The sequence below is a fragment of the Molossus molossus genome, unplaced genomic scaffold (assembly GCF_014108415.1).
Source record: "Molossus molossus isolate mMolMol1 unplaced genomic scaffold, mMolMol1.p scaffold_m16_p_3, whole genome shotgun sequence".
Lineage (NCBI taxonomy): Eukaryota > Metazoa > Chordata > Mammalia > Chiroptera > Molossidae > Molossus > Molossus molossus.
In genome coordinates, this window is record NW_023425366.1 from 55561411 (window position 1) to 55580281 (window position 18871).

Here is an 18871-nt window from a genome sequence, read left to right on the forward strand (position 1 = left end):
ATTGGTATAACACTGGCTAATAAGATCACATAGGTTTCAAGCATACATTTCTATGATACATGATCTATATATTTCATTGTGTGTCCAAATATTTTTTCTATGCTATCTTTTGGAGGGTCTGAACAAACCAATATGAGGAACTTTAGAATTAAGCTAGCAATTTGGCTTTGTGCCAAATTATATATATATAGTGGATTTTCCAAGTTTAACATCTAAAAAATGCTTAGTTTACAAATATTTGATCAAAGGTGTCTCTCTGATATCATATCATTTATCTACTCTAAACTGGATTAATTAAGTATACTGCCAACTAGAAACATATCCCAATATCCATATTCTGTCTGCTCTTTTCCTAATACCTAATTTCATTTATGAAACTTGTTTCAGATTCTGGACTCATTTGAAAATTTTTAATAATTAAATATAATGTCATTGAAATTTAGAATGGTTGCCTTACTTTCACAAAGAAAAGTTATGTGATCTATTCACTAATCCAAAGTATAATTTCTATTTAGTTTTTGAAACATGGAGGAATAAAATGGCTTACTAATATTTCTTGACTATAATAAATTCACTTTGAAATGGAATATGAGGTAGAAATTGTTACAAATATTACTAAATACTAAATGCTGAGGTAAACATTGAGATGTGCCTTATTTGAAATGAAGCATTTGAGATTTGCATGTCCCTCTGAATGGAAACGATGCTGTGGTGTTAATGAACTGTTGGAAAGATGTTTTCTGTAACCTACGGCATTGTAACAAATGCGTGTTAATGGGCTGCTGTACTCTCCTGGCTGCGAAGCCTTGTCAAGGCTGCTGAGAGGAAGCAGCAGTGATCTGGTAGCCGGGGTCCTGTGGGTCCTGACAGAATAATATTCCAGACAGATTATCTCTTTAGTTATTTCTTCTTGTGTGTCCTTCTCCAAGAAGTTCAAATTTATGTTTTTGTTTTTGTCCTCACTCGAGGACATTTTTTGTTCAGATAGAGTGGGAGGGAGAGAGAGAGAGAGAGAAACATCGACGTGAAAGGGACACATCGAGTGGTTGCCACCCGCACGACCAACCAGGGCCGGGGACAAACTGCAACCGAGGTACATGCCCTTAGCGGGAACCGAACCCCGGTCTCTCTGGACCGCAGGCCGACGCTCTAACCGCTGAGCAAAACGACCAGGGCAAATTCATATTTTTGTTTTGTTTTTTAGGGGAGAAAATTCTAAAGCCCAAAATGACAAATATCTAGTTAATTTAGATCTAAAAATCTACTACTTTTACCTAAAATATAAAGACTGCTAGAAGGTAAGGCATTTTTAATATTAGTGCTATTATAACATAAACTCTTGATGTTCAGACTGAGCCTTACATTAAGTTATCTAGCTAACACCTTACATTAAGTTATCTAGCTAAGCACTGAGGTCCTCAGCTGCCTGTTTGTTGAGTAGAGACACAGCAACAGAACTCAAAAGAGTTTGCATACTAGCAACTGAGAATATTCTACACAAATATTTGTACTTCAGTATTCAGAAGTCAATCTGCTTTCAAATACACTTTAAGAGATTAAAACAAATTTAAATTATTTATGGGAAAATATGAATCTAAGAGATTACCTTCTAATCATATAAAGTACATCTATTGACAGACATGTGAATATTCTCTGCATTAATAACCTCGGAAGAGCAGGTTGTTCAAAAAAGTCCTTAGCTGTGAAATGTGCTTACTCTATATTTGGTGCAAGAAACTTTTAAAAAAAATCATTTGGGCATCAAAATGTTTGCATGAATGTGTCACGAGGTGAATCAATATTTTAACTGAAAAAGCCTTCCCCTTGAAAAAGTTATTTATTCTGTGTGTGCAAAACACATTTGAAACACATTTGACTAGAAGTCAAAAGCCTAGATTCTAGCTTCTGTACCCCCACTAATTAACACAGGGGCCCTGAGCAAATAACCTTTTAGGCCTTTAGTTTTCTCAACTTTAAAATGAGGGAGTTGGACTAGATGATCTCTCCATTCCCTTAGAAAAATCAACAAAATAAAAACCCATGATTCTGTGTTGATTATTCCCAGCATTACCTTTAAATATAAATATTAGTATACTGTAATTATCTATAAGTATCTGCAGGATGTGTGGTGGGGTCACAAGCATATGCTCCTAAGGCACAAACTACCTTTATTGAGGAGCTGGAGAAACTTATTTCCATGTTTTCCAGAGAAAAAGGAGAACCTAATTAAAGAAAAAAATACTCCAACAAACAATTACGTTTTTGGTCAATAGGGAGAATTTGAAAGCTGCATTTATTGATTAAAGATTAGTTCATTCAACAAATATTTATTAAATACCTATAAAGGCACTGTGCTAATGGTTGGACATATCAGTGAATAAAGCAGATAAATATCACTGCTCTCTACTTAGAACTTTTCAAGGTTCACAGTCTTGTAATTAATAGGAGAAATAATTTTTGGGGAGAATTGTTTTCTACTATCAGTCCACTAATCTGGAACAAATAGAATGTTCTCTTCACCAAATGGCAAGTATCAATGAAAACCCAAAGAAAATAACGTGTCAATCTGGTGCCTTCCCTCAAAAGTCATATTACATCATCCCTACTTAATAGAACATGCAGTGCTGTGAATGACTGAAAATCAAGGTTATGCTATTAAAAAATGTTTCCAAATTAGACAAAACTCATGGAGTACGATTCCTTACAATATGATAAACTGAACAGAACAGTTAGCACTGTGACACATGGAAACTACATTTACAGACATAGATTCTATTTTCTACATGTTTAAGTTATCTTCCCAGAATGAATGGGATAACCCAAAGTGAATAAAAATATATACAAAGTCAGAAAAATCAATAAATGTTTGATGACAAAATGAACTGAAAAAAAACTAAAAGAAATAAAAACCAAGTGTCCATCTCATTTCCTCCAAAATAGTCTTTTAAAGAAAAGATCAGCCCTGGCCAGTTTGGCTCAGCGGTTAGAGCGCCGGCCTGTGGTCCGGAGAGACCCGGGTTCGGTTCCCGCTAAGGGCACGTACTTCGGTTGCAGTTTGTCCCCGGCCCTGGATGGTCGTACGGGTGGCAGCCACTCGATGTGTCCCTTCACGTCGATGTTTCTCTCTCTCTCTCTCCCTCCCACTCTATCTGTACAAAAAATGGAAAAATATCCTCGGGTGAGGATGATAAAAAAAAAAAAAAAAAAAAAAAAAAAAAAAAAAAAAAGAAAAGATCACACCATTCAGTCATAATTTATTTCAGTTTAATGTCATTCTGTTTTAAAGAATTATTATTTTTCATTATATTAAGAATTACTCCTTGACTTTTAAACTCCTGTGGTCCTAAATTCTGTTTTCAAGAGAGATTTTCCTTTCTTTTTGGTGCTTTTGCTAGTGGAAAGTATAGTCTCCCTCTTCTTACATGGTCGGATAAGCCCTTAGTGTTTTATCTCAATTCCCTAAGTATCGGAAGTCACCAGCTTTCTCTTTCCTCACACTAGTTGAAGGTAGATTTCTCAGTCCAGGCCTTTCCTTCTCTGAAGATCCCAGACTTCCCTGCCAACAGAATGATTTTATAAATAATTTACCAGTACTAAAATTACAGGTGATAAGAACCATTTTAGGCCCTAACTTCTTTTACTATCTACAAGATCAAACTGGACATCTTAAGTGACACATTGCTCAAATGTTGTTCACTTTGTTAATATTTTCTAACATTAATAGTTTCTAAAAATCCTATAAATATGATATATCAACACCAGAATATTCTCTATTTCTTGAGATTACTCTGTACTCTCCTTTATCTGCCAAGTAAATTTCTATTAATCCTCCAAGGACCAGTTTAAATGTCACTTCCTCTTTAAAGAACCTTTCTAGGCTCCTTGCCCTCTATTTCCTTAGCACTTTGTACCATTGTCATAGAGGATTCAGTACCCTGCAGGGTAACATGTGCCCCATTACGTAGAAAACCCACTTCAGAGAGAACACAAACCGTATCAGAGCAAGTCGTTGCCTTAATGTGAAACTGCAAAATGTAATTTATCCATAAAATTGGTATTTCCTAGAATCCTTAAAATTGATGTAGCAATGTAAAAATCATCTTATTTTTAAATATTTCAGCATGGCTTTAGAAATCCTTTAAAATCTTAGTCTTTAAGAACAAATTGATAAAAAAGAAAATTTAAAATCATTTTAAAAAGAAGTTTCTTTAAAATGCCAATCATTTAAGCACTTTTTATATACTATATTTTATTTTATGAGCATAATTTAGAACATAGCAATGATGAAGAGAAGCATAACACTAACTTCTTTAGAGTGAACAAATGTAGCATTTAGTTTATGCTTCTAAAAATTTAGAAGTATGAGGTATATTCTAGAATATATAATTATGCAGGACTTATGTAAGTCAAAGTAACTTTGAACTTGTTTTGAGGACAAAATCATTCATGTGCAATTTGCTTCTAATTTTGAAAATAGTATCTTTCTAAATGACAGAAAGAAATACTATGCAATTACCAAGTTTAAGAAAAACAATTCAGCAAGTAAACACTCACTTCAAAAATGACTTCTTCACAAAATCACCTGAAGTTTTACAAGTTCTGTATTGTGCAATTACAGTAACATCTGACTTCTATAATTTTATTTGAGTATGCCATTGGACACATTTTTAGAGTAGAAAGTTTTACTTTGTAGAGTTTACTAGTTCAACCTCCTTATTTTATGTAAAACAACAGACCAACTTTCTTAACTACCATTTTAATTTTCTTACTGCTGTAACACTCTGCTACAGCAATACATTTATAGAATAAAGGCAGGTACACAAACTTTATTCTTATAACCAACTGACCATAAATAAATGGTCTGACTTCGCATTTCCTCCCAGGCCCCCCAGCAACTATTCACTAATGTAGAATTCTTTACCCTTGCTACCACTCACCCATGAAAAGCTGAAGAGGCAGTGGTATTTCAGTAAGCAAGTTCATTCGTATATAAAGCACTAATTAGCATGTGATCTTATTCACTGGACTAAAAGAAATGTGACAACTGAAATAAAATAAGTTCACTAAGCTTTATCTCTCTTTTCTTGAACAGTTTTGGTGGAGTTTTGATAATATATGTCGCCTGTAGTCTGTGTTTTTACAAATGCCGACAGGGAGTAGCAGAAGCTGGGTGGGGAATGGAGGTAGACGGATGAGGTATTATTAGAAGAGCATCATCATTAAAATCAAACCATTCACTATAATGTGATAACTTCTAATGAGGTTCAGGGAACGGGAAGGAAGTAGTTAGCACATTCTGAGAGAGTATGTACAGAATAGCATTCAATAAATAATTGCTTGGTTACGTAGCTGGCTCATTGACCGAGTGAATGAGCAACGCTGACAGAAGACTATATAAACCAGCACAAGACGTAATAGAACTTGGTTCTCATGTATAAAATATCACCTGACCAGTTTATTGCTAAATATATTGTCTTATTAAAAATAGTATCTACTGATATTGTAAACTCTAAGCCACACTATTGGCATAGTATACCTGGTTTTCTAGTGGAAAGTGCTTATAAAATATGTATAGAGGAGGAGATTCTGCTTGTTTGAGTATGATGAATTGTATCTTCCAGAGGACCTAATAAAAGTAGGCAGTGAACAAGTGTTGGAGATCTCAAGAAGGTACTGTGTTATAATGACAATCTGCAGACCAAGAGAACTTAAAATTGAGATGACTAATAAGGCCTTTTATTCTATCCTACTGCTTTCGGGTTTCTATTACTATTTCTGGGGTGTCGGAGTTGAAAATAATAATTGTTAGGCAGTTTTACAGAGTACCGATATTTAGTAGCCACTCTTTGGTATGAAAGACTGTAAGGTTAATTTCTGTATGATTTTGCAAAGACAGTGTGGTAACTCACTGATCTTTTTCTGAAGCAGAGACCAGCCATGAAAACGGCTAACAATTCCATGCGGCAGCTTCTCTCTCACCTGTCTGTCTCTTAAAGTGCCGTGTTTATACATTTATACATCTTTCTATTTATTTATAATCATTTTATTTTTTTCTTTATCGATATTAGAGAGAGAGAGGAAGGGAGAGGGAGAGATAGAAACATCAATGAGAGAGAACATCGATTGGCCGCCTCCTGCACATCCCCCACCGGGGACCAGGCCCACAACCTGGGCATGTGCCCTGACCAAGAATCGAACTGGCGACCTCTTGGTTCATGGGCTGATGCTCAAACACTGAGCCACACCGACCGGGTGGCATTAGTCTTTTTAGACTGAAATATCAAAAAGCTATAATTCTTAGGTCACAGAAACAACATGCTTCAGTTGAAGGGGAGCAAAGTTTGCCACTCCAAAAGATGCCACTTTGGCATATTGATTATATTAAGCTGGTTATTTTTAAGAAACCAGAGACTCAGGGAGAACATTTGATCTTCCCCTTAACTACCTAAAAAATTAGACAGAGGACCTGTTCCAGGAAGGGAGCTTTTGTCACAGGTAATTATAGTTTAAGATGAAGTAGTGTGTGATGCAGACAGGGAGGAACCTAGCAAGGCCCCTGTGATCCAATCCTCTCTGTGTCTATTGTTAAAAATGGCCCAGTAAACATCTGTTTACCAAACATTTATTTTTCTGTCTCCATGTGAATTTTGAATTACCTTCCTCCCCTGTGAATTCTCAAACCACTACCACCCCCTCCCCCACCCCCACCCTCTTCTTAGCTAAAGATGACATATAAGCCTCAACTGCCTGATTTCCTCAGCTCTCGTATTCTTATGGAACCCCTGTATGTACATATGTAGTAAATTTGGTTATTTTCACCTGTTAATCAGCCTCATGTCAATTTGATTATTAGACCAGCCAGAAGAAGAGGGAAAAGAGGAAAAATTTTCCCCTCCCCTACAGAGCTTACATATTTTCTTTCAATTAAGTAAAGGCTCAGCATTTGAGTAAGAACATTAAATGTTCTGCTTTCTTCGTATCAAATCGTCTTTAACACATAACCATCTTTAGTCCAAAAATCTGTTAGAAAATGGTTATTTGCCAAGAAGTAATTTTGTCCCATCAATATTTAGGCAAAAACACAAAGTACAAGGTGATATGGAGCCTGAAAAAATATGGGTTATCTTCAGTAATTATATTAATTGTATAAAGGTCAAATATCTATATTTGATCCTAGACAGACATGGCTTTAGACAGATTTAATCTTTCTTCTGATATTTGTGATGTACTGTTTTAAGCAGACACAGGGGAATAAGACACTCTATGGCATAAAAATTATTCCTGTCTCTTTCAAGGAAAAAAATTCCAAACATAATTTTAGAAAATGATAAATATGGCAGGTTATCATCTATAGTCCTGTAAACGTAACACAAATATATTCACTGTACGATTTAACTAAAAGCATAAACTTAAAAAAAACCTAAATATTACTTTTTACTCATTCTGTGTCCATTTTTTTAGTTAATTCAATTCCCTTTGCTATACATTATTTTTCTATATAGATTTCAATTCTCTATTTTGTTATGCTATTTTTCCCTTAGAAGAAAATCTCTTGTTTTCTTAAATGTGCCAAGTTTCTTGAAGTCATGTGCTACTGAGAATATTATTTTGAGAAATCATTACAGAATGTTGTGACTTTAGCATTTCATTTCAGACATCTTATACATAGTAAGAACACTCGTATATTTTTATAATTCCATGAGATGCTTCATGAGGTTTCATGAGTTTTACTGTAGAAAAGTAATGAAGCATAAATTATGCATCAAATGAATTTTGTCAAAGTTACTTTACAATTTATATATCTTAATTGGTCTCGTTTCTTTTCTGTTTTTCATAAAAATCTCCATCAGACATTACTGACACCCCAGCGGATAAGACGCTCTTGATTAACACACTTTAATTCCTACTACTATTAAAGTAATTTAGCTCACAAAATGACATACCTGTGCTGGCACATTCTGCTGATAAGCATAAATATGTAGTTTCTCTCTCATGCATTTTAGTCTGTCATCATCTACACAATGAGAGCAACTCATAAAATCACTGTAAAATATTAACAGATCGAGCTTCCTAGATGCTATTTTGGCAATTCAGCATAGGGATACTCAGGTCGATTCTTTTGATATGACTGAGTTTACGCATCAAAATTGCTCATTGCATTACGGGCCTTTTCAAAAAGGTTCCTTCATTGCCATGTGTTAGATACAGGTGGGTGACCATGGACTTGTGGATTGTAAATGAGGACGAAGTGGCTGCCGGTCTAATAAACAATGAACATTTGATAATATTCTATAAAAACATTAGTAATTTGTTTTAGATCAATTTATATTCACAAATACACAGACACCATTTTTTTGTTGTCTGTGAGATGTAGCTGTAATCTTACGAAAGCTGAATTTGGCTCTGTGCTGCCTCCCACTACTGACTGAAGTGTGTTAAAAAACACACACAACACAATGACTATAAAAATAAATACCTGAGATTTGAAATTAAGGATAAATTATGACTGACTCAGCCAAAAAAGAAGCTAAAACAATAATTTTTATAAGCCACTCCTAATTTTTCATTAAAGAATACAGAAGTGCTCCCTTCCTTGTTTTCCTTATTTACACTCCTACTTCCATATAAACTCGTTCCAGATGCAAGGGTGTGAGACAGATAATTTACCTAAATGCACCAGTGCAACAGGAAAATGCTACTTTGACCCTCTGAATATCTTGATATGCTAGGAAAGTTTCTACTGATGAGGAGTCCTTTCAAATTCACATGGAGAGAGAACAATATTTGTTAAAGAAACTGGCCTGTGGGCTTGGTGTTCTGATACAACTGGCAGATTATATACAGGGGTGGGAAAGGTAGGTTTACAGTTGTGATACAAACATTATTACAACAATTAATAAATAATATGAGAATAAACTCTTTCGTGTACTCACAACTGTAAATCTATTTTTGCTCACCCTTGTATATTTTTACCTTCTTTAGAAATAAAATGATACTCTCACGTTCTTGAGAAGTCTATACTCAACCTCTCATGAATATCTAATAGCCATCTTAACCTTGTGTACAAAATTAAACTTATTTCCCCTCACACCTCTTCCTGGGGTTTTACCTCCATGAGTAAATGTCACTCCACTTCTCCAGCTGAGCAGTCCCCCTTGATTTTGCCTTTTCTTTCACAACACCTGTCCAAACCACACCGAAATCTGTTTCATAATATATCTAGACTCCAATCATTTCTTACCACCTCAGTCCAGGCCATAATAATCTCTTGTCAGAATTTTGCACTGACATACAAACTGGTCTCCCTGTTTCCATCGTTCCCTCTCCTAAAGACCAGTCTGGACATAGCAGCCACAATGACCTTGTTCCAACCTTCTAATCAGGGGCAACCTCCAAATCCCTACAAAGACTACCTGTTAAGGCTTTCCATTCTCTAAGACTTCCTATCTAACTATTCTCCCCTGCTGACCCTCCACTTTAGCTACCCAGACCTTCTTATCTCTGCAAAAAGCCAGCCATGCTGTGAATTCAAGGGCTTTATGCTTGCCTGTCCCTCCGGGTAGAACACTCTTCCCAGAAATCAAATGCATCGTGTTCCTTCATTTCCCTCGGGTCTTTACTCAAATGGCATCTTCTCCATAAGGAGTTCTTTGGTCACTCTACCCAAAACCTCTGCAACACTGCCTACTTTCCTTTTCTGTTTCACTTTTCTCCCTGGCCCTTATCACTATCTGACATAGCATATATTCTTAAGTAATAGTTTCTTTTGTGTATTGACTGTCTGCCTTAGTAGACTGTAAGTTCTATGTAGGCCAGGATTTCTACTGATCTTGCTTACTGCAGTAGTAACTCTAGCATGTGGGGGTGGGAGGGCAGCGATAAATATTTGTGCTGAATGTTGTTGGCAATCTTAGCCAGTGGTTCTCAGATTTCAGTTTGTAAGATTTGTCTGTTAAAAACAAAACAAACATTAACAAGGAAACATAAAGGATTTCTAGTCCCACACCCCCTATTCCCAAGAATTTGGACATATATGAGGAGTGGTGACTCCCAGGACTCTGATGTCAGCAGTGAACAGAACACACGTGGAGAAACCTCTGGATCCCTACCCTCTGGATCTCTTACAGGCTAAGTGGTGACCATAATTCTTGCAAAACAAGAGTGGGCATAATATGGCTGTGGGCTAACCCTGGCCCACCACTTGTTTTGGTAAATAAAGTTTTACTGGAACAGCCATGCTCATTAGTTTACAGAGTGTCTGTGTCTGCTTTTACACTACCACAGCAGAGCCGAGGAGTTGTGCTTTCAAAGTCTAAAATAATTACTTTCTGGTTTTCACAATTTGTGGATCACTGATATAGAATATAAGATAAATTATTCCTGAGTACCACTGAGTGATAAGCCATTTTTTAAAAAGTTGAGGGCATCCTAATGTACACTTAAGACAAATCTATCCCATCTACATAGGAAATTTATAATATCCCTTATCTTTAATTTTTGGAACAATAGACCATTTTCATTTCTGTAATAAATATTAAATAAAAAATTAAGTTGTATTATAAATAGCCTTTGCATATTTGCAATTTGCATATATATATTTCCCCCATGGGAGCTCAAATAAAAACTTCAGCACTCTGGGAAAATTTTTCAGTTGTTAGATATTTTTCAAAAGAAAAACTGTAATTTCAAGTTATTTGAAAAACAGATTGACTCTCACCACAGATATAATTTTAAAATATGGTATCTTATTGTTTCATATTAAATATCTTAACACCTTTAGCATGAAAGTGAAAGCAAAACCAATATTGTTCTAGGATGGCCAAGCTAATGTTCCTAAATACTCATTTTGACAAACACATGCACATAAAAAAAGAAGGGTTTCTGAAAAGAAACAATTTCATTCCATCTTAATTGGAAAACCTCAGTAAGGGCTCCGAATCCCTGACTGTCCCTCCTCTGCTCTCTGTCCGTCCAGACACTGTGGTAAGGTCCTCAGTTGTCTGAAACTGCACTTTGCTGGAAAGCTCACTTAGTTACTCAAGCTGAGCAGTTTTAATTTGTTCTAATAGTTGAGACCAGAAAAACTATTACCACAACTGCAGGAAAGCATTATCAAAGCCAGCAGCTGTCAGGCACCTCTGTTCTTTTTTAATGTTGCTTTTATCTTTATGCTAGAGAAAGACTTATTCTATTTAAAAAATTTTAAATCTCTGTTCTTTAAAGATTCAAAATTACATTTTTGAAAATTAAACTTAATTTTTATGTATTGAACTTTGATAAATAAGTAAGCTTGCCTACCTCCATTCTCTAAATCCTGGTGCATTTAGTTCTGAGAAGTATTATTTTTAATGTTTAAATATTTAAAATATATACAGATAATGTTAGATGGTTCTGCTTGAGATTTTCAGTATCCAATTTATTCAAACTAAGAAAAGATATACTAACTAATCTTTAATTTGTTATCTAAAATCAGAGACAGTATCTACAACTTCTGGGGAGGGGAAGGGAGCGTTTCCTGAGGGTTCGAGTATTTCCTAAGAGTAATTTCTGAAAGAGCCCTGGCCGGGAAGGATAAGAGGAAAAGCAAACCATTGGAACTAAAGACAATGTGAAGATTAACAACAACAGAAGGGAACTGAGAAGGCATGTACACTATTTTACTCTATGTATAAATAATAGAGCAAACAGGTGCCACCGATAATAAAAATAACTGCATTCTGAAAGTCTGATTAGGAATAGCAGAGCAGAAAGGTATATTTAGTTATGAAGGTATCATCAAACTGTAGGGCTTATTTCCAGAAATAGGTTAAATAAATCGACCTTGAGAAACATTTAACCAGGGCTTGCAAAAACATTTCTTCTTATTTTTCCTTTTCAGTTTCAAGTGTTAGATGAAATAACCATTTTTCTCATTTTTGATTCATTTTGATTTTTTTCTTTATTACCCTAAGCTTTGCTGTCTCCATCGCTTTATGAAAGTGATTTATATCGAGCTTCTTCTAATCAATAACAACACCATGGAGAAAAGGGGACATTTATTTCTATTTTTTGTTCTTCTTATTGCGTTATTACTAAGTCAAAGCGTTAGGTCAGCTTGCTACAGTGCAGTCTTACTAAAAATAAAACCTTTGGAAAATGTACCCTGACTGAATAGAGCCGTTTGCAAACCACCACTAGATGGCAAGGCAGCTATACCATTGATAACATGCCTGCAAAGAACCTGTGCCTTACAAACCTGATGCAACATACTTTCTACCTTATCAGGGTTACGATCAATTCAGATTTAAAAATGTGGATGACCACTTTGGTATGAAACTAAATTACTTGGTATACAATTCTCTTCAACAAGTACTTAAAATTTTATTCATGTTGAAGCCTTAAATTTACAACCCAACATCAATAGACCATTAGTTTTCAAGAGTTTAAGTTAAGAAAACTAAAGATCCAGTGAGTAGAATACAATAAATGTATCCAGATGAAAATCAAAACAAAACCTAATATGGTAACAATGAACCAAAAGCTATACAGAATTCAAAACTAGATATTTAGAAGTATATCCCATATTAGGTCTACACTCAAAGGTATTTAAATCAGTATTTGTTAAAAGATTATATTGTGTTCCTAAAGAATAAATATGTTTTTTAGAGTGATTAAAAACAAGATATAGTTTTCTTCTTAAAAGTTTTCTTGTAATAAAAAGAAGAAAGGAGGAAAAAATAAAGTATTTTCACCCCTTCCCCCAATTATTTTGGTTGAAATAAGAAATGTCCTTTTTTTTTTTTTTTTTTTTTAATGTGGCACAAGTTATAATAAATTCACAAGAGAGGTTGTCTTGTTACTTATTCAAATTCATAAAATCACAGTATCTCGTAAGGTGCTATATAGAGAGATTTAATAGTCTTATTTTTTAAAAGAATGAGAACTTTTATTTTATGCATTTTACTAAACTATTTTGATTATTATACATAAGTGAGAAGAGAAACTAATTGGTTCAAGGAACACTGCTGCCTATTCAACACATTTATAGGAATCAAACTTTACCTATCTTTTAGTAAGAATGCTATGAGAATGAATAAGTAGCAGGTTGATGCTTTTAATACATAATTCCAATTTCCTAGTACACAGTGAAACTTCTGAATAAGACTCTGGCACAGGGGCAGGAGAGGCGGAGGGCACTGAGTCTACTATGTATATTTGCCTGGCACCACAATACTATTTTCTCCACTAAAGCTGACAGGTGAACGTACAGACCAATGAACATTCAGGTTTGAAGCCTCTGAGCATTCAGGTTTGCTACCCCAGTAGCAAGACTTCCCACTTTAAGAAAGCTGCTCTAAAATCATTCACCAGTTCCACGTGGGTCACTTTGAGAATTTATAGGGTTTTATATACAGATTATTCTTTTGGTGAAAGACTCCAAGTAAATAAATATATGTGACTTGCTTTAAATGGCTTTATTTTACCAAATTGATATCTCCTTTGCAAGCCCAACTATTCCCACTGACTTTACGTAATTGGTTTCCTACTCAACAATAGCTCTCCTATTTCAATGAAAATGTCGAAGTTTAAGTAAGAACAATGTGAGAATCTGTCACAAATAGAAAGACACTGATTTAATACTGCCTTCCAGGATGGACTTGCTAAATGTATGAGGTGTTAATCATAACTATTCATTTTAGATTTTATGTTAATTGCTATTATTCAAATGTAGTTGTCAAGGAATCACACATTTAATTTGTGATAATTCTACTTGGTAATGTACTTAAGTCTACACTTCTATCAGAGTGGGAAAGAGGGGGCCTGTTCGACAATGCAAACAGAAATAAAAGGAGTATGTTTATCTATTTAGAACTATTTCAATGTACTTTTTATGGTATGATCACATAGTGAGTCAAGCTCAGAGCTACTGAAGCTGGTGGTTTTATATGCAAGTTACAAATTCCTCCTTCTTTAGTTTCATTTATTCATTACATTCTCATAGGTTCAGTCCTTTCCTGCTCTAGTGCCATTCCAGCTGTCCCCAAATAATCTGGGCACGTCTTCACTAAGACTGGGGATTCCATACTATTCTCATTCTCTAGATGACTCTTGGAGTTCAGTATCTCTTTGAAACTGGACTCAGACCTGGTGCTAGAACTTGAATTATTATTGTTTGTTGCTATATCTACTCACAGAAGGCAGCTACTCTTCATTCACAACCACAGTGGTTTGAATCATGCTGAAGTATGGCCCAATCACAATAGGAAGTCAATGCTGATATTTAGAAATATTTGAGCAGTCTGATCCCATATGTACCAAAAGATAATAACATCCTATTTCTTTTTTTAAAATTTGATAGTTTGAGTTTTTCAATATTTCAGAGAGGCATTTCAAGGGAGACTGGACATACTACAGCCAAGGGGTAAAGAGTATTTGGGATAAACTGGAATGGTCTCCTTGGATAAAGAAATGATGTGTATCAAACTCAAACATATCTAAAACTTTTCCACCTCCTATCTTTCCTAAGTCAGATAAAGACATCAGCCCTGGCCGGTTTGGCTCAGCGGTTGGAGCGTCGGCCTGCGGTCCAGAGAGACCTGGGTTCGGTTCCCGCTAAGGGCACGTACCTTGGTTGCAGTTTGTCCCCGGCTCTGGTTGGTCGTGTGGGTGGCAGCCACTCGATGTGTCCCTTTCACGTCGATGTTTCTCTCTCTCTCTCTCCCCCTCCCGCTCTATCTGAACAAAAAATGGAAAAATGGAAAAATGTCCTCGAGTGAGGATAAAAAAAAAAAAGAGAGACATTAAATTTTTTCAGAGGTCCAAAGTAGGAATCTCAGATTCACTCTTGATTCCTTCAGCTCTTTCTCTTCTACTTCTAATTGGGTTAATTAACTGAGGACATGAATTGCAGCTTCCTTTCCAATTCCACTGCCACTGGTCTCGAATATGTGCACTTGAACCCAGTCTCTTTAATGGATTCTATTGTCCGTTGTTCATCTTAGTGTTAGTGTTTGGGGAGTTCTGTTGTATACCCTCTTCCTCTTTCATTCTGTACTTTCTCCCTGGACAATTAAGGTACCTCTGTGGATTCAAGTGCCCTTAATATGATGTAATCCTGCAATTTTTATATTTAGCTTAGAACATTTTTTAGGCTTCAAATCTGTAAATTCACTGGCCTAATGGGTTATCTCTTAGAGGTCCCACAGAAACCTCATCTGTTCCACCTCAATTCTACTACTCATTTGTGGTCCCTGTCTCAGATGATGAAACCTCCATCGATCCAGGTGAGAGCCAGAAACCAGGATATTATCCTTGAATTCTTTTACTCATAATCCCAGCATTTATTTGTCGCTTAAATCTGCTCATCGTTCTCTGTACCCACCACCATTATCTTAGTCACAGCCATCATTAAATTTCCCCTGTATTATTGAAACAGCCTCCTAAATAGTCTCCCTACCTTCAGGCTTGTCCCTCTGCAAGCCTGGCTTCACACTGCAACTGGAGTGATTTTTCTAAAAATGTAAATACGAACAAGCCTCTCTCCAGCTTAAAATCATTCAAAAACTTACTACTGCCCTTAAGATCAAGGTATAAATGCTTACCCAACCCATAAGGCTCCTCAAGATTCCTCTAGAGATTCATCACCAGCCACTGTCCCTTTAGCTAATTAAGATTTGGTCTTACATTTGGTCTTTGCTGTCCACTCTGGGTCTTAGAAATTTTTTTCATCTTCCTGGAATATTCTTTTTCTCTCTCCCCGTCTCCTTTGCCAAACTCATCTTTAGATGCCAATTTGGATTTCAATTACTATTTCCCTGAAATGCCCCTCCCAAGACTGGGTTTGGCAGCCTTCTGATTTGCTCTAAGAGCACACACTACTCATTTAATACAGCCATTTTCTTTCTATATTCTAATTGCCTTTCTGCTCTCTCATTAACCACACCATGAGTTTTTAAGGGCAGGGGCATTGTACACAATTGTATCATAGGTGCCTAACAAGGCCTGAATCCACTCTGTAGTTTGAATTCAGGTCACTGCCCTTCCTTAAGATCTCTGACAGCTCTTACATGCCTACTGAATGAAGACTAGTGTTTTAACATGGCCCTTCTTAATATGCTATTTTCCCAACTCCATATCCAGAAATTCCCACCTTCCCTCCCTCTACTTTCTGTATGTATTACTCTGAACACCTCTGAACAGGGTCAGTCTGATGCCTTCACATTTTTGCTTTATTGTTCCCACTTTCTAGAGTATCATTCCTTGACTTGTTTCCCTAAGGAACTATTTCCAAACCCCTCTTAGTTCCAAATCAGGCAGACTTAATAGCCCTCTTCTAGGTCATCATAGAACTTTACATTTTACTCTGTTATAGCACTTACCTTGCTGTATTACAGTTGTTTATCTTTAATAATGCCTCAATGGCTAGACAATGAAATTCAGGAAGACACATATTATATATACTGATTTTTAGATGCCTGCCACAATGCCTGGCTTCTAGGAGTACTCATTGATTTATCACATTGAAATAAAACAAATTTAACTCTGTTTCAACTACTCTTACCAAGATTAAGGCAGAAGACAGGTAATGGGAAAATAGTTCATTCTACAAAATATAAAAATGAAAATGTATGGCTTTAAACACTTTGCTAACTCAAGAAAGAATCTGGCTGCCTTTCCAACCCATGCCCCTTTTTAAAAAGTGCCACTTAAAGAGGTTTGTTCTACCAACTCTTACAAGTAAACTCTTCTGACTTCCTCACTAATCCCAATGTATCTTAGCAACAGGAATAAGAGTATGAGAATAAAATGAACTAGAAATGTTTTATAAGTAAAGATCAACTATGAACTTTAAAAGGTAAATTTAATGACAAAAGTTCAGAAAGTCTTGATTTGAATCCCAGCCCTGTTACTTTCTGACTCTGTGCTAACCCCTTACCTACCAAGCCATGGCTTTTCCATCTTTGCAATGGGAATGATAATAGTACATATTTCACACTGAGGGTTATTGTAAAGATTAATAATTTATATATGTAAAACATTTACAACAAAGCATGACATATAGTAAGCAGTTATTGTGTTAGCTATTGTTGTTATAGCGTATTGCATTAATTTCTGTAATGCCTTCCAACTCCAGTTTTAAACTTCTAAATTCTTCCTAATTTTCTCAAAGGTTGTTATAAAATTAACCATGTAGTAAAAAAAAATAAACTTCAGAATCTTCGTTGGTTTGGGTTAGAAAACTGACAGATTTAAGATGCCATAAAATTAAAAAGTGATGAATTGTAATTCTAAAATCATTATCATCATTGCTAAAATAAATGGTCTTGTTGAAATTTTAAAATACTAACATACATATTTTAAAATCTGATTTTAAAATGTGATGTAATGATATTAATAAAAATTTCCTCTTAAAATCCACAAAGATGATTCTCTAATATTTTAGTATAACCTATAATCTTATAAGTAAATAGGTTACAATTTAGCCATATTTTTAAAGCACAGTGAAATCTTGATTACCTTTAGTCTCTGGAGATATGGATAGCTTAGATATTTAAAATCCATCTCAGAACCTCATCTTTATACTCTTCTCCCACCAAATCTTTACCACAGTTAACTTAATGGGTTAATTTGCATTTTAACTCCTTTCTTTCTTCTTGAACAATGAAATAGCAAAATAAATAAATGAATAAAATTTTGACAATAATACAGGAAGGAAGGGCTAATGTCCTTGAATAATCAAGGGTTAGCTGCACAGCATTATGTTTATCTTAAGAATAAAAATAGCCTCATTCTCCTTCATATCTTTAAATAAAATCAATCAGGAGTTCCTATGCCTTCCATTCCTAGTCCGAGTTTCTCTGAGTACCTGAAAGAACCCTGGTGGCACAGGACCTACTGGCATGCCATCTCCTGGGGGAATGTTTCCTAGCACTGGACTGGGAGCTGCTGCAGCACTCTGCAAAGAATAAAGGAGAAACAAACCTATATCATTACAGAGAAGGCACAAAACCAAAGACTAGTGATAATAGATTGTAGGAGGGGAAGCTTTTCATTCCCGGAAACAAATATTGGTAATTTCCCCCACTACAGAGGTAAACTAGATACAATAGTTAGTTTAGTATATGACTAAGTTATTTGGTTTAAACAGGTCTCTTTCAACTTTTTGAAGTCACAGAACTTTAATAAGATGTTATATTTGAATGATATATAAAAAGCAAATAATATGACAAAATGATAAAAGTTTAAGCAAATGCTTTAGGCACAGGCATCTGAAATGGCAACATCAGTAACATTAGGTAAATATGTAAGTAGTAAGTTTGAAAATGGTAGTTGTAGGAGTTGGAAAACAGAATTCTCTTTTTAGATCACTCTTTTCTGTGTCATAAACAAGTTAATTAATTTTCTGTCTACAGGTGGCAAGACATTACTTATTCACTTTCTGATAGACTACAATGGGTAGCCAAAATCTAACTGATAGTTAATATAAGGTGGTGAGTATTAAAAAAAGTAACTATGCGATTTAACAAGAGAAAGGAATTAGATTTGGAGAGATTAGTCTCATATAAATAGATTATGAAAAAAATCAGGCTGAAAAATTCAAAGTCTACTTCACTAGCAAATTATTTCATCAAATCCTAGGCTTCATGACAGGAATACAAAAAACTTTGGGTTTAGATACTTTATAATCAAATCAAGGTTTGATTTAATTCTTACATAGAGCAGTAAATATATACAACTGTTCTACAACCACAGATTTCATCTCTCAACCTGGTAAGACATACTACAAACACTGAGAACAGTCAGGAAGGAACCAGAAATATGCTAACGACAGATTAGGATAAATCCAGTAGTTCTGCTATGAAAAGAACTCAAAACAAATCCTGGATCCAGT

The 18871-nt window shown here is 35.3% G+C and overlaps 1 protein-coding gene across 15 annotated transcripts in view; it reads right to left on the reverse strand.

The window, feature by feature from the left end:
• SSBP2 (single stranded DNA binding protein 2) overlaps positions 1-18871 on the reverse strand; it is a 257653-nt gene that overhangs the window by 58710 nt on the left and 180072 nt on the right. For 7 of the 15 annotated variants that reach the window (XM_036280728.1, XM_036280738.1, XM_036280729.1 and 4 more), the window contains 2 exons: positions 17846-17935; positions 16541-16582 (listed from right to left, as the gene is read on the reverse strand). The exons of 4 other annotated variants lie outside the window; for them this stretch is intronic. In XM_036280728.1, the coding sequence (XP_036136621.1) occupies positions 16541-16582; positions 17846-17935 (132 nt within the window). The remainder of the gene's footprint in view (positions 1-16540; positions 16583-17845; positions 17936-18871) is intronic. 4 more of the 15 variants (XM_036280737.1, XM_036280734.1, XM_036280733.1 and 1 more) reach the window with 1 other exon arrangement.